At 41.8% G+C, this 22,780-nt stretch overlaps 2 protein-coding genes across 4 annotated transcripts; one reads left to right on the forward strand and one right to left on the reverse strand.

The window, feature by feature from the left end:
* The first annotated feature begins 605 nt into the window (after positions 1-605).
* On the forward strand, positions 606-3,963 carry fam98b (family with sequence similarity 98 member B). Of its 2 annotated transcripts, XR_005697387.1 has the most exons (9): positions 606-805; positions 941-1,089; positions 1,182-1,304; positions 1,389-1,561; positions 2,151-2,231; positions 2,319-2,435; positions 2,542-2,709; positions 2,796-3,215; positions 3,685-3,963. XR_005697387.1 is itself a non-coding variant. In XM_040042891.1 (8 exons), the coding sequence occupies exons 1-8, from the start codon at positions 768-770 to the stop codon at positions 3,117-3,119; spliced, it is 1,173 nt and encodes a 390-aa protein (XP_039898825.1). In that variant the 5' UTR covers positions 606-767; the 3' UTR covers positions 3,120-3,963. The 2 variants fall into 2 exon arrangements, 1 of the variants encoding a protein (XP_039898825.1); XM_040042891.1 differs by having other exon boundaries at positions 2,796-3,963.
* A 107-nt stretch (positions 3,964-4,070) lies between these two features.
* Positions 4,071-22,375, reverse strand: ptpn21 (protein tyrosine phosphatase non-receptor type 21). 2 transcript variants are annotated; one of them, XM_040042881.1, is made up of 20 exons: positions 22,019-22,375; positions 21,043-21,344; positions 19,390-19,559; positions 18,931-19,028; positions 17,401-17,468; positions 17,241-17,311; positions 15,251-15,338; positions 15,076-15,164; positions 14,513-14,600; positions 14,206-14,285; positions 13,976-14,083; positions 13,175-13,235; positions 12,722-12,803; positions 11,107-12,629; positions 8,390-8,530; positions 7,055-7,270; positions 6,666-6,794; positions 6,341-6,575; positions 6,058-6,218; positions 4,071-5,938 (listed from the first exon to the last, which is right to left on the reverse strand). In XM_040042881.1, exons 2-20 carry the CDS (start codon positions 21,220-21,222, stop codon positions 5,810-5,812), a joined length of 3,717 nt encoding a protein of 1,238 aa, XP_039898815.1. In that variant the 5' UTR covers positions 21,223-21,344; positions 22,019-22,375; the 3' UTR covers positions 4,071-5,809. The 2 variants fall into 2 exon arrangements, with proteins under 2 accessions (XP_039898815.1, XP_039898816.1); XM_040042882.1 differs by lacking the exon at positions 13,976-14,083 and having other exon boundaries at positions 22,019-22,371.
* Between the last annotated feature and the right edge of the window lie 405 nt (positions 22,376-22,780).

Here is a 22,780-nt window from a genome sequence, read left to right on the forward strand (position 1 = left end):
TGAGAGGGCCCTGCAGCAGTCCCACCAGGACGTCGCCCGGGTGGTGTTTGTAATCAGAGACGCGCGTGTATCCCACATACAGAACGACACCAGGAAGAACTGGAAGGTGGGTCGAACCAGTCTCGTCCATTTCCCCTGCATCCGGGCCTGGACATAGAGCTTTACACACAAAAGTACAGATTCGAGCTAAACTTAAAGGTTACATGCACATAAAAGAACCAATTTTTGTGAAAAAAAAAAAAAAAGAACAAGAAAACAAACAAGACAACCCCCAGGTTAAGATTGGAGCCATTTATCTATAGCTACAATCTTTTCGGACCATTCCCTGTAAACCCTAGACATGGGTTCAAAGTCCCTTAATTGACCTTTCTCTTCCATTCTGATGCTAAATTTGGTCATAGGTGTAAATGCCTAAATGAGCTGCTGCCATATAATTGGCTGATTAGATGTTAGCATTTGTATTTGTCATCTATTTTCCGACATCAATGCATAAAGTTTATTGTTTTAACTTTAACAATATATACCTCTAATTTTGGAAATAGACACGCTTTACTTACAGTTTTGCTAAAACTGGCGGAACCTAGGCGGAACCAAAGTTTCGGAACGTAGTTCCGAAATTCGCCCGTTTCATTCCGGGTCATTGTCTTGGTCGGACCACAGTGGAGGCGGATATCCACGATAACGGAATGAATGGATGATGCTAAAGCCCCCTGTGCTGTCATGTTTTTAGTAGATACACGCGCGTGAAACAGCTCGCGGCTTCAGCGATGGAGTGTGACATTTTGGACTCGTTAGAGCAGCTTGGGTAAGCGAAGTCACTGCTAGCATAACTGTTTAGCTTCCACATCCTGCGGCGTGTTTTCAATCAAAATAAAGTAGCCAAGACCCCCGTCTAACTCCTGGATGTGTTTGACTTTTGGTGGTGTGTGCTGGTCCGTAGCTATGACGGCCCTCTGCTTGAGGAGAAGGCGCTGCTCAGAGCCGCGGAAGGAGGCCTGCAGTCGCTTGAATATGTGGACCTCTGCAAGTGGCTGTCAGCCAGGTTAAAGCCCCTGTGTGACTTGGAGGAGAGCATCACCTCAGGCCCAGGTGAGCAGCATCCATTCTCACCTTAATCTGATCTAAAAAACAGTGTCTAATCTTTGCGCTCACATCTGTTTTGTTTGCTCTTCTCCTCCAAGACGATATGGACAGCCTCCAGCTGGAGATGAGTGGTCTGCTGAGGGAGCTGCACTGCCCCTGTGAAGTTTCAGGGATTCTCAAGGGCACTGGGCAGAAAACAAAAGACCATCTCAAGTTTGTCTGTATGTATCATTCTGTGTAATCCACTCTGTGGGCTGTAAACTGTAAGTAAGTAGGAAGATTAGATTTTTGTGTCTGTTTTTCAGTGTTTTTAAGCTCTGAGCTTCAGGCCGCCCAGATTGTGAGAAGCAGGCAAGTCTCTGATAAACAAGGCCAGAGTCCAGTGAACCAGGAGCTCACAGCAATCTGTGAAACTCTGAAACTACCTGTGCCAAAGGGACAGGAGGCCGCAGGAGTTTTCTCTCAACTTCAAAATAAGGTGAGGCTGTTTAAACTGCACGTGATTTCAGTTAGGATGAGCAAGAATAAGGCTCAATTTACTGATCAAAATGTATGTATAGTAGTAGCAGTGTGCGCAATTCTTTTACGGTAATTGCAAAACTGTCAAACAAAAAAAGAAAATGACCAAAGATCTGCTCCTCCTTCTTTAACACAAGGCATGATGCAATCTTAAAAAAAAGTATTCTATAAGCTGTAGATAAGAACCCACTCGGACACAGTGAGAACATGCAAACTCCACACAGAAAGGCCTTGGGGAGATGGTGCGGTCGAACCCAGGACCTTCTTGCTGTGAGCCAACTACCGTCCCACCCATTCCAAAATAATCAGAGTAACACATAAAAAAAAACCCCTCTTGGCCGTGTAATTTAAATGTGTAGCACTCTCTGCTCATTATTATTAGGTGGCACAGACAGACATCGACACATTTTCTTCCTGCATTGCTTCATTAGCTGTCAATACTTGAGATAGCAAGTTAGGAGGAAATTGTTGTGTGTGATACATTAATCATTGGATTTTTACATCACTGTCTCTCTTTGATCGTTTTGTTGTTGTTGTTTGTTTAACAGGTTGAAAACTTGCTTAAAACCCTTCCTGGTGCCTCTGTTGGAAACCCAGTGCTGAAGAAATCACTCAGTAGTGAACAGTGGGTATGTATATGATCGGCTAGTAGCTACACTGTACTGTGTATGTATCTGGTTGTATTGTTGTTACAGGTCTCTTTTTAATGCTTGCAGGAAAAATTACAAAGCATCAACGCAACTCTATCGTCGGAGTACGAATGTCGCCGCAGGATGCTGATCAAACGGCTCGACGTCACTGTTCAGTCATTTGGGTGGTCAGACAGAGCCAAGGTATGTTTACAGTCACACTTCAAACTAACGTCTGCTTGTTTGAAGAATGTTTTGTGGTTATTTGGCGTATAGCGAGAAGCATTCAGATAGTTGTGTTGTGTTTTAGGTGAAGGTGGACAGCATGGCAGGAGCCTACCAGCCTAAGAGACACTCTCTGAGGCCTCAGTCCTTTGTGGACATAGCGGCGCTGCTGGCTGCCAGAGAAGATCTCTGCAATGTGGTGAAGACCAGCAGCGGCTCGAGCAGGGAGAAGACCGCTTGTGCCGTCAACAAGGTGCAGCAAACGTTTCCCACGGTCAGAATAGTCGGGCCGATTTGGACGTTTTCTTCATAGACGTTCTGTTTAACCTGTCTTTGCAGATCTTGATGGGAAGAGTACCAGATCGAGGAGGACGTCCCTCAGAGATCGAAGCCCCGCTTCCTGAGATGCCCCCCTGGCAGAAAAGACAAGAGGGCGGAGGTGGTGACTGGGGAGGACGTGGCGGTGGTGGTGGGGGACGAGGTGGAGGAGCCTGGGGACAAGGAGGACGAGGTGGTGGAGGTGGATGGGGAGGAGGAGGAGGAAGAGGAGGGGGTGGAGGTGGTTGGAGAGGAGGTGGGTGGAATCAAGGAGGACATGGCAGACACGGAGATTACGGAGGACACAGTGGGCATGGAGGGAAGCGAGGACGGTACCAGTATTAGCTTCCACTCATTGTCCTTTGCTGGGTTTTGTTGTTGTTTTTGTTTTCTTGCGACACTAGACGTAGTTTTTCACATGACCTCAACTGTTTGTTTGGTTTTTATGGATGAAAAGCTGATGGATGGTTGTCAGTATTGGGTGGAAAACCTTAAGCTTTTATCTGTGCTCATCGTCCCCCCCCCTCACTATTGTCATCAGTGTTTTTAAAGTGAAAGTAGCACTCAGTACATGAGTTTTCACTCATACAAAAGTGGCAAACACAAACACTGTGGCCATAATATTGCAGTTACACTCCAAATGAAGACTGCATTCTAAACACTGGCAAAGTGACTTTAAGTGATAAATCCAGCTGAGATCCTTTTATATACTACAAAAACAAAAACACATTCTGCAGCGTTCAGGTGTTAAGTATTTAGTGTTGCAGTAGTTGGACACAGCCTGTATCTTTAACATTGCTCAGCACATATACCATATCCATGCTTCAGAACAAAATGTAACGTCGTGCCTCTTGTGCATATTACTGTAAATTTGCACATCTGGAATATTAAGAGGCAGATGGATTGAAGGATTTTTAAAATGATGACTGCATTTTAAATGTGACCTTTATAAATTAATAGCTCCCTATGCTGCATGGACTCTGATGACTGAAACCACTGCTATCTGAATAACCTGATTACAATGAGGACAACTACACTGTAGTTCCATTGATTGATCCTTCAGTATGCCCCTTTAAGCACAGGAGACTGTTTTTATTTTTTCCCCTTCCAGGGTCCTGTAATAGTTATTTATATAATGGTGAGAAGCCTTTTCTTGTTGTTTTTAATTAATAAACCTCTTTCAATTCTACAATCATGTTGTATTGAAATTATTAAAAAAACAGCAGAAGTGGTATAGCACATTTCTACCACAAGGTGGCAGCCTGGACTCACATAAATTGAAGCTACAGACGACAGTTTATTTCCAAGTTTTTATTCTTGGCTGAAAATAATTTTTACACTTTTTTTTGTTTTTGTCCAATGGCATACCAAGTTCAGTTCAATAGATACAGTTTGTACAACAACCAATATTCATCAAAGCAGACTTTTACATTGTGTACATTATGAACAACCTGTACATGGACAAAACGCTTGCATCATATTTTCAGTCTCCAAACTAAGACTCCGTCTTTCTGCCAAAACCAAACAATCAGAAGGAAATTATGGTCATCCCCCACCCCCCAAAAAAGTTCCACTTAATAAATCTCAGCAACATTTCACCCCCTCCTGTTGAGTAACATGTTCCTTTGATGCAAAAAATCCCCCAAACATCAGGTCAGTAAAACTAGTATTACTTTGGCATCCAGAACAATTTTGTTCTGCACAGGGAAAAAAATAGATCTGGATGCAACTCACAGCTGCAGCAGAGCAGCTAAACCCAATTCCGGTTTAATATGACTGCACAAGTGTTCATTAACAGTCTGGCAGCCATTTGTGGAAGCAGGAAGTGTATCTACAGAGTGACATTTCTCATTGGAGTCGGGACAAGTGTGGCAGCCAGAATACTGAAACTAGAGATACACCATCCATACAAGTTTGCACTTCAAACCGAGCACCATGGCCATGGCCAACAGAGGTGATGCAAAACTCAACACACTGCATGCACTCTTATGGTAACACTGTTGCAACACCACCTCCTTGTTTTTTTAGTTTTATGCCTTTCATTGAAACAAAGACGCTGCTGTCATGATATCGGGGATGAGCTGAATTTCTTAATGTTTGCAACCCTCGTGTTTCTGAAGGCATCACTGCACTCCTTCATATTTTACCAAGCTACGGAGGCCCGCCATATTACAGCGCAGAAACGTAACACTTCATCTTCAGTTTAAGATAAAAATAGACGAATGTATTAAAAAAAAGATTTTCCAATTTTACTCTAAACCCAGCATTTATTTTAGCTTTTTAAACCCATGCAGCAAATTTCTACTTTGATCAGTCCAGTGTGTGTTTTCTTTTTTCCCCATCACTTCCCATGCCTCTTTCAGCAGGTGTATTGGTTCAGTAAACAAATATTGGGCAGGTATGGCATCTTTAAAAAAAAAAAAAAAAAGTACTATTAATAATACAGATGACTACACTAAATCACACAGCCATATCTGTGTTTATTGCATGAATTGTCATCCTTCTGTCTGCACCAGCAGAGGTCACTAAATAAAGTTTAAATCCATGGATTTCATATCAAACACATTTTCCAAGCTTTTCCAAACTTAAAAAAAATAAATCCTTCATTATCGGAATTAATAAAGCAACAGCAATTCAAAACATACTGACAATAAAAGTGTTCTTAGGCAAGTTAAAAATCAACCAATGATTTTTGATAGATATCTAAAAGAATTTAATGCAGCTTAATATTGGTTCTTTATGTACAGCATGGTACTCTGAAAGTGCTGGGCTTTATAAAGTAGCCAATATATGTAAGAAATAATATATAATACTGTTTAGAGACAGGTCACAAGTCTTTGTGCCCCTTCATGTGGCACAGCGTCTTGCACATCTCAACAATCGGCACCTCCCGGCTTGCCGGCTCTAATACACGGCCAGAACAGAATGTAAGCAGCCACCTTTCAGAACAGATTCAAACATCTGCATCACTGCACTGCAGTTTGGCACAACTGTGGGGCAAAATCCACTGCAATCATCTGTGCTGATGCCCGTGGTCAGATCAGCCGGGAGTTGCGGAGGTACTGGATGAGGACCCTGTACACGAAGGTGTACTGGGACAAGGTCTGAACCATCAGCATCCTCTGATTGCGTAGCGCCAACAGGTGCTTGGGAACATCCAATGGCTGAAAGAGAAAATATTCATTTTTGATAATACAAAGATAATACACAGAAACCCCCCCCCCCCCCAAAAAAAAATCACTTAAAAAACAAAACAAAACCTTCATTAGGGTAAGAAAATTACCTCATTGTGCTCTAGACACGCTATCATGATCTCAGACAGGATGACAACTCCAGTCCGACCCACTCCTGCGCTGCAGTGCACCAGCACAGGCTGGTTGGAGTTCTTTGGGTCACTGATGCTATTTGTGTGTCTTCTCACAGACTGGATCTCCTCCAAGTAGGCTGGAGAAAGATGAGAACGCAAACTTTATATTTAACTACATTTCTGGAAACCTGAATGTAGCAGAGGTTATTAGGCTCAAAAAGGTAAAGATCTGATTATAAACTGATACTGATCCACTCACTGAGGAAGCCTTTGAAGTCCTCGGGACAGCCGTGGTCAGGCCAGTCTGTATACTGCAGGTGCCAGACAGTCCTCTCTTGTTGCGTCAGGAGGTGTTTGATCTTTAGCCCAGTGGTGGCGTAGCAGCCGGACTCTGTGCGGAACCGCGTGGTGATCTTGAGGCGCCCGTACGTCATTGTGTTGTGCCGGGAGCCAAGTCGGGGCCAGTATCTAAAGCTCTTTTCTCGACCGCTCTCCTGAACGAAGGAGATGATGCGCATATGTCAGTGCACATAGAGACAGGGAGGGAAAAAAATACGAAGGGGTTTAAAATTAAATCAACGTACCTCTTCGGCAGTGACCATGGCAATGATGGAGACACCCTGTTCCCACACCATCTGCCAGAAATCCTGACACGTGTGCGACAAGGGACCCTGCGAGGCAATGTAATTCCACTCCTGCCCACTTACTGTCATCTAATGAGAAATAAGACATAAGGAGCATTCTCAGTCATTTCTTTTAAAAAGGGAGAGCCAGTACAGCAGAAAATATTATTCATCTATGGAAGATGTTATGTTGTCATGCCTGAAACTCCAGGAAGAGGAAGTAAAGGTGACTAACACGCTGCCTTACCACAAACCATTAAGCACGACTGAAATTTCAAAGAGTTGTTTGCACAGTATTTCTAGTTATCTGGTTTGCAAATGTATGTACATACATCCCCAAAACAACTTACTCTAATGTGTGATGCATTGATGTAGCCCGTGTTGTTCTCTTTAGTGGGAACCAGCTCCACTCGAGTATCGTCATAAGGCAGGACGTCTTGGAAGCGGTTTCTGTCTCCGCTTTCTGGCAGCTGGGCGATCGTGTACTCCCCTCTTGGACGTTTTGGGATGCTCTCGTACTCCTTCAACACTTCACCCTTCTCCATGTGCTGCTCCAACACTTTGCACTGACAAATGCAAACGGAAAATATGTCACTGTCATGGACAATGCTGTCAAAGAAGAAATTTTGCATGGAAGTGAAAATATATCAAATGCTTAAACTGAGAAAATGCATTCTTTTAACAAACAGGTCACAACAATGACTGTAAAATCAATACTGGATGTCTAATCTGCGGTTACACTCGTGTGGTGCTGCATGGGCTCAGGAACACATCCAGAAATTAGTGCCTGAACAGAGTTCACCGTGTCTCCCACAAATTCAAAGTAGTAATGTGTAATCATAATCCACAACCACCACTGTCTGGTTCTGGGACAAAGCTCCTTTTCACAGACTAATTGGAAATGCAAAGTCTATTTTTCACATCATGTCCTCCAGACTAAAGAGGGAAGAAGCCATCATGCTCGTTATTAGCACTCAGTTCAAAAGTCTGCATCTCTGATGACAAGTAGCTGCATTAGTGCCTATAAAAATGGCATCTTGAATATTTCTAGAAAGCCAGCATAAATGCTGAAAGGCATATGCATACTGCATCTTTTACAGTAGCCTGGCTTCGTGGTAGAAGGAGCTGATCTAGCATGCCTGTAGTCCAGATATTTCACCAACTAAAAACATCTGACATCACAGCATCAATGAAAAATATGACAGAGAAGACCTGTTCAGCAGCTAGAAGATAAAAGACAAACATTCGTCTCCAAAAAGTCCAGCAGCTGGTCTCCTCAGTTCTTCAGACACTTACAGACTGTTTTTGAAGAAGAGGAGATGCTACACAGTAGTAAAAATGCCCCTGTCCCTGCCTTTTTGACTCACATTGCTGCCATCAAATTCAAAACATTTTCTTTTTCTCATTTGATGTTTTCTATGTTCCATTGTGAATAAAATATGGGTTTATGGGATATGCAAATCATTCTGCATTTATTTAGTGTCCCAACTTTTTGGGTTTACTTTCACTGTTAGCACAACAACCATAAAGATTAGCAATCCTTACAAGTTCAGTTGTGTTTCAAAGCTCTGAACAACAACACGTACCCCTCCATAAAAAGTCCTCCAAGAGTCTAAACGAAGTTCAAACACATCCCATTCACATAGAAAATCACTCACGAATTCAAACATTTTTAGATGCCATACCCTTTCATCATTCGAGGCTCGTTCAGGCTCATCCTTAATCTCGCTGTGGACTGGCTGCCTGGATATGGACAGGCCATTGAGGTGGGCAACTTTCAGAGGGCCCATCTTCTTCACCTCTGACTTGGCTCCTTTTTTCATGCCCTAGAAAGACGTTAAAGTGGTGACAGAGAAGAAGTGAGAATGACAGTGAACCCCAGAGAACAGACGGACAAGAGGCGGGGACAACGCAGCCTCGCTGGGCGTTTCTAGAGGAATGTCACCTATCTAGTTTACCAAGGTAGACCGACCGCATTCTTTTCAAATACGTTTGCGTCATTACATGCTGGCCACTGAAACTTCTTCTAATTCTTTCAGGATCTGCACTCATGTGATGTTGATGTAGGGCAGAGGCATCAGGTTACAGAGAAAGCAGTTTTTGTTTTCTGACATTAACAGTGCAGCAACCGGCCAAAACAGAAACAGACTTAGGCTTGTACTACTGGCAATCACACTGACGATTCAACAAAGAAAATCTTGTATGTTTTTCCCTTATTGGTGATTATTGTTAATAAGCACAGGTGACTGCGTCTTCAATGTCATTACAGTCTTACATTACAGTCTGCTGCAACTGCACGACTCCAAACCACTTTGCTTTCGAATGTATTCACCATAAATACATAGTGTGCTTAGCGACAGTAACAAGTCATTAGGTATACAGTAAAACCAGTTTTATGTGTAGGTAATTATTACAGGAACACCAACACAGGAAAAAAAACCCAAAAGACAACAACCCTCGTCTCAGACAAACCAAGCTAGTGTCACGTAAAAACTTGTTTTCTTGTTAGTAATTTGTACATCATTGTGAAATTATGACAATGTTGCTAAAAATGAAGCAATACACAACAAAATTAAATGTCTAAAATAAATAACAAATAAACCTAAAATAACTGCATATTGTAGAAAATGATATTACCATGTCTTTGTTGATCATCAAGTGGGTCTAGGAGCTATTTAAATACCAAAAACACTTGATACAAAGAAATGCACACAGCCCATATTCAGGAACTTTGCCTGTAAACATGCCATCAGGGCTTATATAACGCTGTGTGTCACAGCTATACAATTATGGCTATCCAGACACACCTTCCAACCTCAGGCAGCAGCCTTGCAGCCTGCCATTATTATCTTCTTGCAAAAGATGCTTCTGCGAGCTCTAAAATGTCTGAGCTATGAGCAAATGCTCTGTTCTTTGTTGTAAGTGCGAACACAAGTATCTTTATGCGATTCTGCCATCTGAGGCACTGAAGACCCAGCAGATTACTTTGATTTTTTGAGGGCAATGTCACCACAACAACAGTGAAATACTTGTGGCTAACATTACATTAGCTCCGATTGTACTCCCACAGGCCAGAGCTATGTCGTAATTATAACCCTGAGGGATAATCAGAAATTGTGGAAACTTTAAAACCGATCTGAATCCAATAAACAAGGACTGGGTTGGGTCACTGGTTTTCATGTCGCCTTTCGTGCTTCAGAACAAGCCAAACTCAGCTGGCTTGTTTTCCCCTCGGCCCGTTAGATGTTTGTTTCTCTCCTGCTCTGTGCTCCTATTTGCTGTGTTTTAATGCAGTTGAGTTCCCAATAAAACTATGGGAAGAGTATAAAATGGGGACACAAACACAACCCATTAACTGGGATCTGTTTAATTTTTAAACCAGCCACCTCTTACAAGCTATTTCCCAAGCCGTTTCTCTGCATTAAATTTATTTTATTTTTTTATAACTCTCTTGTTTGCTGACAAAATCAACATTTGGGTTAGTTCCAAACAACTACTGTAATTAGGGCTCTGTTTAAAAAAAAAAAAAGTTAGAATGTTTAATTCACGTCTTTTCTATCAATCAGGTCATATACATGTGCTGTACTCCCATTGGCCGCTCCTTTTGCTGAAAGATATGTGGCTTCAGCTTCAATACTTTTAAGGCTATAGGCACCAAAAGAGCTAATTTGGAGCGAGGTGGAGTGAGAAGAAAATTGATCTGGAACGATGACCAAAAAAAGAAAAGCCCAGGAAGAGTGCTTTTCCAACTTTTTTATTAAAGCACTACCGTACTATGCTCCTACTGTAAAGAAATACATTGATGTATTATAGTTAATGTAGGTCCATTCATCCATCCCTCTCACCAGCCACCTCCACCAGCTAATGTGAGGCAGTAGCGAGACGTTCCCAAGCCAGCTGAGAGATGCAATTTCTCCAGACTGATTCTCATTCCTGCCACTTTATCCTCGGCTCCATTGTGACCTGGAGGCCACCACCTGATGAAGTCAGTGGGACCATATCAGCTGCCAAATGCAGAGGTGAAATCCTGAGGCCATCCAAGTGGAAGCTTTCTGCCACTTGGCTAAACCTAGAAGTTCTGTATAAAAATTATAAACAGAATCCGTGACCAGGGCAGCCCTGGCGGAGTCCTACATGCATTGAGAACGAGTCTGACTTATTTGCTGGCTCCAAGCTCCTGCAACAGTTATAGTGTTCAAATGGCTTGTAGTAACAGGGCAGTCAGTCCATACTCATGACGCATCCCCACAGGATACTACAAAGGACGCAGTCTCCAAGTCCACAAAACACATGTGGACTGGTTGGGAGAACTCCCAGTTAAAAAAAAAAAAAAAATCAAAAAAGAAACAGCATATTATTAAAATACTCTGAACAACGAGGGAAATTTGGAAACAAGACTCACCGCAGGAGGTAAACCTTCTACTGCTTTCTTCCCAGGAGGAACATCAGACACAGGCCTCTTCTTGAAGTCTTTCTTGGGCCTCGGCTTCTCCTGACCACTCAAGTCTCCCTCTGAAACCGAAGGCATAATCCTGGGCTGCTGTAACTCTGATACTAGGTACAGTGGCTCACGTTCATGGATCAGGGTATGAACCTTATAGGTTAAGGTGCCAGTTATAGAGGGGTCAAGAGAGGAGCCTATGGGATATGCAGGAGGAGGCTCCGTCGGAGTCTGCTGCTGCTGAGGTGTCAGGGAAGAGAGAGATGTCAGACTGTGATGCTGCTGTGGCGGCTGCTCGGGAACGAATGCCTCCTGAGAAAGTGGTGTGTGACGTCCACTGTCATCCTCAAAGTCCTCTTCTTCTCCGCTACTGTGAACTAGCATGGTGGCGTCTGAAAGGGACTTTTTATGTCCGTACTGCACATCTTCCTTAATGTCTTCAATGTCTTCTGGATTTTTTTGTTCCAAAAACACATTGAGCTGGGATCCCTGAGAGCGCCCGCCATGCAGCACTGGAGGAGGTGTGGCCATTTCAGCTGCTGAAGAAGACGCCGTGCGCTCTTTGACCCTCATCCCCTCAAAACTTTGCGCCAACCCAGCAATCTCAATGGAGTTACGTTTCTGAGCATGGTACTGCTGCCTTTGTGGAGGTCCGCTGTAAAGAGGCTCTGAGACCTCTTGCAAAGAGTGTGCAACGGGCAGGCTGTCCTCCTGAAAGGTCTGGACTGAGTGGTGCACACGCCTTGTTATAATCAGGTCTGGATTGCTGCTGCTGACGTACAGGTGACGTGACAGATCAGGTGTGCTGTTAGCTGGTCTAGGATGAGCGTATGGGTAAGGTGGAGGCGATCGGTACACGTGTGTCTTCATGATGTTGGGGGCTGGATACTCTTGTGCCTGTTGTAACTGGACATTTGTGAGCTCTGGGACACTTACTGCCCCCACCACAGATCGCCTCTCTGTAGGGTAGGGGTATGGAGAAGGGCTGTGGAAGCTGGAGCCCAAATGCAAGGGATAGTGGTGGTGCTGAGCTGCCCCGCCATGCTCCCCCCTGATTTCTGGCTGGCTGTAAACTAGAGGATCTGGTCTACTGTAGGCATAGGAGTTTCCAATATTTAGGTTCCTCATAGAGTGGCTTTGCCTGTGCTCTTGAGACAAAACCATTCCTCCCCCTGCACCTCGGTTCTTCTGACGCATCACTGTCTCATAATCGGGAGTGGCACGGTAAGAAGGTGGGATGAGAGCGCTGTGCCGGTGAGAGGGGACGTAGTCTGGTCTGGTTATGTCGCTTGTAATAGAGGGGTTGGAGGACATGGGTGAAGGCTGAAGGTAGTGCTGGGGATTGGTTAGGGAGCTGGTACTGTGGGCACTGTACACGCTGCCATTACGTAAACGTCCTCCACTACTGTATTCTAGAGGAGAGCAGTCCAGGCTGGTCTGAGAGTGGTAGTAGAAACCGTTCTGACTGTTCATGTACAGGTTGTCTATGAGCAAGTGAGAAAATTCCATTATAACTAAAGAACAGTTTAAGCATTTAGATGTAACCAAAACAAAAAAGACAAGAAGAAGAGTTTACCCTGTGATGATGTGTAAGGCTCTGTGAAATGGCCATTGTAGTGCATTTGTGGAGGGGGCATCATGTAGGTCTGCGGCTTTGGCTGGAAATCAAAAAAGAAAAAAGAAAGCAAGAAAGAAAGAAAGAAAGGGATTTAATCAGTGCTAATATGAGCCAAACGCTGCCAAGGAGCAAAGAATCAAACACTGCTTCTAAACAATGATTATTCATTATAACAATACCCACGAGAAAGAGTGCAAAAATTTGTCAACTTTTCAATTAAAAAACAAATGCAGAATTATTTTTCTTAAGGACGCGTTTCAAAATAAACTACTGTTTTACAAGACCATTATGTTGTAAGCTGTATGTATTTTCCTTCCCCCCACATTAAATACATTTTCTTTGTTTGTTTTTTTAATAAAGCAAAGATGCAACTTTTTAAATCTGTGTGTTTTAAGTGAGTGTGGGCATTACCAGAGATACCCTAGTAGAGGATCTCCGTCTGACTGGGTTGACAACTGTGGGCTGGGGTTGGCTAGCAGAGGAAAAAAAAAAAACCCAAAACAAAACGTGAGTCAGCAAAGATGAACTTACCCACTACTGCTGTTACAAAAAAAGTGTTTTGCAATACTTGATGTTGTTCTTGGACACTGATATGGCACACCTGGAAAGGTGCAGACCAGGTTAAGTCCATAAAACTTGTCGTGCTATTCTTCTCCAGCACACCAGTGTACATGCTTGATGAGTCATGTTTTGATTTTACATTCACTTTTCATTTACCAATTGTTAAAGACAGTTTAGCAGAAGTTAGATTTTCTCTTAACAACACAACGCACTGCCCAAATAAAATGCAGTCTAACCTTGTTTTAGACTTGAAAATATGCAACACAGAAGTGAAAGAACGTGACTAAGCTCTTCGTCTCATCAAAGTATCTGACTCATTACTCAACACGTATAGAGTTCTGACACTCTTAATAGTCCCTTGATTCAACCCAACGCAGTTCAGTTACATTACTTTTAGATTCACAGATGCTGAAATTCATCTAAAAGTCAATAAAATGTGCATCCCTGTGTACTGGCTTTAAGTAGTAACTCAAATCTAAAAATGTATTTCACTTAAATTAAGAATCACTGTGTGGTTCAAAACCCAAGGCCCATTTCAAATATGCAGGAAGCGTATTTGTGGTGGCACTGTTGGGTAAGCAGCTGCAAGGAATGAATAATGGCACTTGTCTGGCAGGCATACTGTAGGCGTTGGCTGACTGTGTTCCTCACCCCTTATTAGAAGGCAGAGAGGGACGAGAGAGCATTGGAAAACGAGGAAAGGATAGAAAGAGAAGGGACTTCTGGGAGCCCTCAGAAGGCAGGGGGTCACACTCCTCTCTGAAGAGAGAGGAGGAAAGGAGTACAGACATGAGACTACACCAAAGATGACACCCATGCATGAGACAACGATGAACAAAGAGACAGCTTGGGGTAGATGGGTGGAGAGAAAAAACACTCACAGGCTACTCATGTTAATCTTATAAAACTTGAGCCTGGCCAGACACATCCGGCACACATATTTGGAGGTTTCCATGTCTTCCTACACATGAGAAAGAAAAACAAAAATTAGATGGCTAAACATGTGGTACGGACTAGTATTTGCTTAGTTATGGACAAATAAAGGCAATCCTGGGAATGCCAGTGTGATTTCATGACCCCCCACACACACTATGCTAAGGTTAATGATGAAGGCCATCTCCAAATTATCAAAATCCAATAACAGACAGCAATGTCACTAGGGATGGAAAAGACACTGCAGTTACTCACGGTCTGATACTGAACACTCTCTTCTCTGTTGGCTAGCTCCAGGGCAAAGAAAGACCTGTTGTGACTCATGTTGTTAATATCATGCCACCTACACAGCCAATTAAAGCACAGCGGCACAGAGGAAGAAAGGAGGGGGGAAGAAAGGAAAAAAAAACAACACATGATGTCATGGTGGTCACAAAACCTCAGGGCGTTTTTACAGACATGGTTGCTTTAAAAACATGCATATGTGGGAGTCAATCAAAAGCCATCTAGAACTCATACTGGTACATAGCTAAATACTTTAATGTTCACATACTCACAAAACTGACAGATAACATTCCCAAACATCCTCATCAGCTATCACAGTCTACTTGACCCACTACCTCCTGAGCCATATTCAAGGCTGGAGAACATTAAGGAGACAACCTTAACCAAGAATAGCTTGTAAGTAAGCTGTGCCACAAAACTCGGTCTTCCAGATTGAGTTGTGTGGCCGTCACACTTTTTTTCCCCCCCATTCTTAGAAGTAAATCAGATTTCAGTTCTTTAGGTATAATTGCAATCATTTTTCCTAGGCTCACCTGTATAAAACAAGCGGACGCTCGCTTTTGTGCTTGACAAAGATGCCGTCAAGGCAGGAACCCAGGGTAACATCTGCACCTGTATTGTCCTGTTATGACCAAAGGAGAATTTTGTAAGCCAGTGTCATACTTGTTAAAGGATCCAGTGATGATCCAGTGGCTTTCACAGACCTACCTTGGCTTGAAAGGTTTCTTGGCCATAGCCCTCCATTTTCTCAACCTCCTGCATGTACAACATCTCTGCCTCTGGAACTGGCAAGCCCCTGAAAAGATTTTTAAAAAAATATCAAGAAAATGATAACAGTACTGTGACTCATATAAACATATTAATCAGAAGAGATGTGTATTAATCGAAACAGGCTTTAGATGTATTTGCTTGTGCATTTGCTCCAATTCTGTGTGACGGTGGGGTTGGAGCCAATCCCAGCTGAAGCATGAGGCCAGGCACACTCTGGACACACACGGAGACTGATGACCACTCACGCTTAAGTTAATCTAACCTGTACATCTTTGGACTGTGGGAGGAAGCCATTGTAGCCACAGGTATAGGAAGAACATGCAACCCAGTGGATCCAAACTCAGGATCTTCTTGCCGTGTGGCGACAGTGCCCAACCTCTCACCTCTGTACCACTACTAAAAGGTCTTTTTCTCCTAACAACAGCTTTGTTGTTAGGAGAAACAACATTTAGCCCCTTATTGTGCATCCTCAGTCAGATATTTAGGGAACCCCAGTTTGTAAAATGGTCAAGGATCAACAGAAAGGCTTCGAGTGTAAAACAGTTTGTCGTCCTCTGAAACTTTCATCACCTCATGTTTCCTAGGAGATACTAAAAAGTTAATGACATTATAAGTAGAAGTGACACAGCTTCATTAACAATTTGTTTACTTTTTTTTTTTTTTTTAATCTCATGAGGTAAAGATAGTCATTAAAATCTGATGAATCACAGTTTGTTAAATTAACTGTTTACCGTTGTTACAAAAATCAACAAAATGCGTTATTTGCCTTAAACGTTTACATAATACATTCTACGCCGAATAGAGACGACCAAGAACCAAAAGCCCCAATCTCCGAACAGACCAAATCAGAGCCAGTGAGTTTCCTCTGCTCGCCATTTGTGTGACCGGCAGTGTTGGTCAAGTTACTTGAAAAAAGTAATCAGTAACTAATTACTGATTACTTCCCCAAAAAAGTAATCCCGTTACTTTACTGATTACTTATTTTCAAAAGTAATTAATTACTTAGTTACTTTTTAAAAACACGATTTACAACCCTGAATAGGTGATAAAGCGATAGATCTCTCAGCCCAATTCTACTTTTTCTACATAATCCATCATACAAAATGTAATCAAATGGAAAAGTCTCTTTTTAAAACTTGTTTTATTAGTTTTAATCTTTTAACTTTATGCATCAAGCAAAACTTTAATTATATGCAACATTCTCTGACTGGAATAAGTTTGTTTAACATTTAAACCTATTTTCTGCACATTCCAGCACATAAAATAAAATATTTTTTGTGTTTACACTCACTCTTTCAAATAGATGCAAGTAAAACACAGCAGAAAATAAATAAAGTCAAAGACTCAGCGGTCCTGTTGCTCTATTTTCACCTGTAAAGCAGGACTGCGGTAGGCGGAGGTTTACCCTGGTGCAGGTGTGCCGCGGTCAGTTGAAGAATCCGCGAGTTTCTCTGTGAGTTTCCCATTACGTCGTTGCGCACTCGGTGCTTGCTTGGAAGTTTAGGGGGGTGTTTTCGCTGTAAAAAGAAGTTTTCTTCCCACGCACGATGGACGCTAATGTTTTTGTCACTTTTTATGGAATCAAACTCAAAGTAAGGTCAGTGCTTCCACGCTTTAAACGCTTGCACGCTCATACTCTCTCCCACAATCGATATGTGATCCATTGTTGATCTGCACACAGCTGTTGTCACTAACGGCGCACTCGCTTACGTCACTGTCGTGAGACATTCTCGCAAAAAAAAATCACGGTTTTAGTAACGCAGTAACGCAGCGTTCCTACGGGAAAGTAACGGTAATCTAATTACCGTTTTTGCAATAGTAATCCCTTACTTTACTCGTTACTTGAAAAAAAGTAATCAGATTACAATAACGCGTTACTGCCCATCTCTGGTGACCGGGTAGACTGATACTTCGAAATCTGGCTTACTTGAAGGACTGATAAAGAAGAGCCACTTTCTGAATAGCCTCTTCCAGCACTCGCTCATCCTGAATCCAGTCCTGCAAAGACAGAGCGAGAGAAACGTGTTTGATCCAATCCACACAAAAGAACATCTGAGTTTAATGGAGAACAAGTGGAGAATGCTTACAATGGGGAACAGTTCAAACTTCTGAAGGAATTCCTGGGAATCATATCGATTAAAGTCTCCAAAGTCAGCTGTGGGCAAGAAGAAACAATAGAGCATAAAGTACAGACATTTGTAGCAAAGCAGACTCCAAGGCTCTCTCAATAAATCCTATGTCTATTTCTGCTTGCAGTATAATTCAAAATAGACATTCAGGACTTGCAGAACGGTGTAATGCCTTCTGGAAAGCTGTAGTGTATGATGACATGATGGACTAAATTTAGAAGGGGAGATGTTCGTTTGTTAGCCCGCCAGCGTCTGATAACGTAGAGGTCCTAAACCGTTACAGCCTCAGGCTTCCTTCTGGCAACATTAACAGCTTTTCTTTTTCTTTTTTTCCCCAGACATCAGCTGTGCTTAAAGGCTACAACTGTCCTCCATTCCCAACTCTGCTGCACGTTACACAAAACAGGAGCAACACAGCTTTACTCGCGGCACACTGCACAAGTTTTCATTGCAAACAAAGCACAGACTAAATATGAAGGGCAACTGCAAGAAGATTCAGTGTGCTTTTCTAAACATTGAATGTTAGTCAGGCATTTGAATATGGCTGCAGCAGTAAGTGATCTCAGCAGCACAGCTATGCTGTAACACCCAGGCAAGTAAGCTGCAGCGCCTGATATAACTTTGCCAGCACTGTCTGAGATTCTTCCAGCTGAGCGAACGTTACAGGAGCTCAAACTCAAGCAAAGAGTGTTCAAATTCACTCACTGTTGATCAGTTTCATAGATATGTTTAGGATGTAGAGTTCTCCTTCAGCGTTGAGATATATATATATATATATATATATCAAAAATTGTAAAAATGTTCTTATAATCTATCCGTTAAACAGCTGAACGGAGGTTTCTGACAAACTACTGTGAGGAGCAAACCTCTAAAACAAGATGCTGAGATTTAAAAAAAAAAAAAAAAAAAAAAGGACCATTAATCCCAACAATTTGTATGCAACTTGATTTCAATTTTTTTAGCTGTGCTTTAGGAGGAAAACTAGACTTCTATTCAGAAATAATTGATGAAAACTCATTTCCAGTACAACTCCTCCAATCTCTTTGCTTGAGACTTGAGACCCCTTTATATTCACAGCACTCGTCGTGTTTCTCGCAAAAATAACGTCGCCACAGCTTAAAGCGGACCATGGTTAATGTTTAATCTGTCCTCTTGCTTTTTTTCTTTCTGGTACAGGAGGAGCAGTCTTGTACCAGTGCTGATGCTGTAACTTCTATGCTTCTGTAATGACACATCCATCATTAAACTGGTAGTGAAAACTGACATGAACACATACTCATGTCTTCTTCCTGGCTGCAGTATCAGCAGCACTGTACCAGGTCAAAAAAAACCCTGCAATGTGCACAACTGAAACAACACAGAGCAGCTTGCACCAGAAGACGTGACACCACACTGAACACGTTGTGCCATCTGTGAGGGCAAGAAGGAACACAGGACTTACCAAACTACAAATTCTGCCATCAGGCTAGTTTAATACATCCACAATACCTTGCACTGCCAGGCTGGCCAAACGTATAGCTTGTTCGAGTGAGCACGATATCCTGCCCTCTAAAACATCTTTCTTCAGTTGCAGGTAATACTGATATCTGTAGAGAGAGGAAGTAACTGTTAGGAGCAGAAGACTGGCAAGCAAAACAAGAACTATCTTCATGTTTCAGATATAACATCATTAATTACAAAACATCTAGCATACAGCACCAGATAAATTAACACTCAATGTTTAATGGCCAAATCAATAAATAAAACAAAAAAACTGTACAATCAAGTAAGAGTGTTTTAACTACTGTAGCTGATAGTCAGTACAACTTTTTAATACTTGATGTGGCGGCACTAAATTTTGTCTAAAATTCTCTAAGGTCTTTCTTGCCAGTAGTCTTGAGCGACAAACAGTAAAAGAGAAAAAAAAAGAGCAGTGGCTTTGTAAAGACACTTCCTGCCACTGATCACCTTGTGATCTCCTGTTGCAGTTGGGTGACACTGGGTATGTAAAACACGACTCCAAAGTAAACGGTGGGCTCCAGCCCATACTTGTCCAGCTGCTTCTTCAGTGGCTTCTCCAAGTCAATCCATCTCTGCTGGTTCTGCTTGTTGAAGTACCACAGGCTAAAGTATGTTATCTAACAAGCAAAAATAAAAATAAAAATGCAAGAGGACAGATTAAACATTAACCATTCTAGGGTAAACTGTAATCCAGGCAGGCACATTTAGACTTATATTACATATTAAAGACTAGACCAATAGGTTACCGCTTAAGAGCTCAGTGCCAATGTAAATCTGCTCGTCTTCTCCTGTTTATAAATATAACACAGACCTTAAAATCCAAAGTTGCAATGTCTGAAATTCTGGCAATGTTGGCGTGATATCCACAAATGTTTAGAAACCGTATTTAAGAACACATTTCCATTTGACACTTTCACAGTGTATATGTGGGTCACAGCATAGAACAACGAATGAAGGCAAATGCTTAATGGCAGTACTACTTTATGACGGGGAAATAAATCCAGTAAAACGTGAGTACAATTTGAAGACTGGCTAAAAATCATTTATGAAAACTACTCAATGGAAAGTTTGCCATTCTTGTTATAAGCACAGCAAGATAAATTTACAAAATAATGAAACGCTTATATCATCCCACTTAGGAAACTTAGATTAACTAGAAAGGCTAAATTATATAATTACCAATATGAAAACAGACAGAGGAGCTTAAAAACTTATCTATATAGAAATAAGACTAGAGACACGAGGTTCTTCTGTTTTAATTTAACGTCATCAGTGAAATGAAATTTTCTCAAAAAATAGGAACATTAATACGAATTGTCTGGTTCTTTTTATGTAGCTGTTATGTATCATCTAAAATAAATCTAAAATCGAAGACTTCTCTAGATTGTGCTGCCCTCTCTATCCGAATATCCCACAATGAACACTGGTAAGAGAGCAGCTGGAAAAAACAACTAGAAATGTGTTTACTGGCATTTTACACTGGACAATAGCTGCTGTCTATGAGTAAGCACTGTGTAAACATTACAGAAATTTGTTTTTATAGCAATACTAAAAAGTTATATTCAAAATAAAGGACCTACTAACCCAGATACATCCATGGTTGAAATGCAACAGTGAATTGTGCTTTTTGTAGTTTAACAGACTGACTAGTTCACCACATGATTCGCCTAGTAACTCTACTAACACTAAAAAAGCAAACAATGTGACATAAAGTAAATGAAGGTGGAGGCCTTGCATTAGCATCACTAACCAAACATGCTAAATAAATGCCAGACTTGGACATGAGCCTCAGTACATGAGCCTCAAACATCTTTCATGTTTCTCAACGTGAGTTACATATATATGTGTATGTAAAGCATTTAACTGGGAAATGATTGAGTCATTACATCTTGGGAAATATTATGGGAAATGACATTATATGAGTAGACAATGACAAACTGGTTATCATAGTTTCTGTTGTTCTGCTTACTAGTTTCAAGTAAGAATGTGACCAGCAGACAATGGTCACAAAAATACTTTGTTGCTGAGATGGCAGGTCTTAAAGAGTCCATATAAGAGAGAACAATCAGCACTTGTATTGCGTGAAAAACACCTACATACCTCTCTTAACTCGAGTCTCTGGGCTACTGCCTCCAAACATTCCTGTCCAGTGCTCTCCACTGAGAGTGTAAACTCAACAAACTCTCCATTGAGAAGCTGAATCCGTGTGACAAGACAGCTCTTGCTTGAAACAGTATACCTTCGAGTCCTTTTGAGTTTTAAGCCAAACGGCAAGGGCATGTTTCAGGCGTCTTAAACAGTGGAGAGGGGGTCTCCACTCAGGCCAGAGGAAGTATTCTCCTTGATGTCCACAAAGTTGTGATAATGTAACAAGTCAGGGGGGTCATCATCAGCACACAGGTCTGAAAAGTCAGACGGAAAAATCAAATCAGATGAGCATCCAAAACCCACAACCAAATCTAGCTTTAACAGCGTGGCCTTACTCATCACTGAAGAATATGTTACGATACTTACCCTTAAAGACTAGACTAACACGGGGATTACCGTAAAGTAATCCCCTTAATGCTTCATTTTGACAGCAATTGGGTTTCAGTAACGTTACAATTCCTCCACCTCTTGAGTTGTTTAACAATCTGGGCACAGCAGAAAGGGCAAATCCTACGGATGTCCCCTCTGACCTGTGCACTTACTGCTAACTACAATAGTCATTTTTACTACGCCTATGGCTACAGTAATCACTTTCCGGCGAATAGTCTGATCCAAACACCAACAAGTGCGACCGATTCTATAAGAAGCAGGCACTTCAAAATCATAAACCATGCATCCATTATATTTCAAATTATTGATAGTTACAATTGGACTTTCTTTACTGCTACAATTAAAACGCTTGGTCTACATATTTGGTATTATCTAGCTGCTTTTAAGTCACTTTAAGAAAATCCATTACATTCACTACAACTGGCTTGGAATTAGCGTTTACGCTAGCCCGCTAACTTCCAGCAAATAGACGACACCCTTGGGAAGCTGACGTCGCCCCCGGTAAATATTTTTTTGGGGAAAAAAACATCAACGTTACCGTTAGCCACCAGATGCAACTTGGTAGTCCAACTATTGGTCAGTCCTTAGGGATTCCACCACCAAAGTCAATGGATTGCTGCTTACTGGATAACTATTAGATTAACAGGCAGTTTGTTTGTCTGTAGTTTGTTCTGGATCCAAACTAACAGAGTCCACATGCCTTTTGGTCCAAGTGTTCACTCCAAGTTCCAAGCGTGTTTCGCTTCCTGGGATTAGAAGAGCAACAAGTGTTTCGGTCTTCATCCGCGGCGCTATTGCTTTGGCGTTTGTTTGATCAGCCTTCAATACATTCCTGGACTACACTGAAATCAACACCAACTCAACTAAACATTTATACAAGCTAGGTGGTTAGGTGTATTTTCATAAGCAAACTGTTTAAAATCTATTGTAGTTCCTCTGGAGCGGAAGGATACATGCAGGTTTTCAGAGCGATGACATCAGACAGCTGGAATGCCGAGCAGTGAAAATGCCAGAAATGGGACAGCTGTCAGGCACTGCTGGCGAGGACCTGTCTGTTTACTTTTTACATCGACCCATAGTTTAGTCGACAGCTGTAATGGCAAACACACGATATTGCAAAATAAATAGTTTCAAGATTCAAGCATAACGAAATCCCTGACACAGTGCACGAAAATTAAATAACAGATAAATATAAAACCTTTACTGACAGAATAATACACACGCACACACATAATTTATATGTGTGTGTGTTTGTGTGTGTACATTTATTAAGCACCGTAAACACTGGTACGTATTTAAA

Source organism: Simochromis diagramma, unplaced genomic scaffold (genome assembly GCF_900408965.1).
Source record: "Simochromis diagramma unplaced genomic scaffold, fSimDia1.1 OVJJ01000304.1, whole genome shotgun sequence".
Classification (NCBI taxonomy): Eukaryota; Metazoa; Chordata; class Actinopteri; order Cichliformes; family Cichlidae; genus Simochromis; species Simochromis diagramma.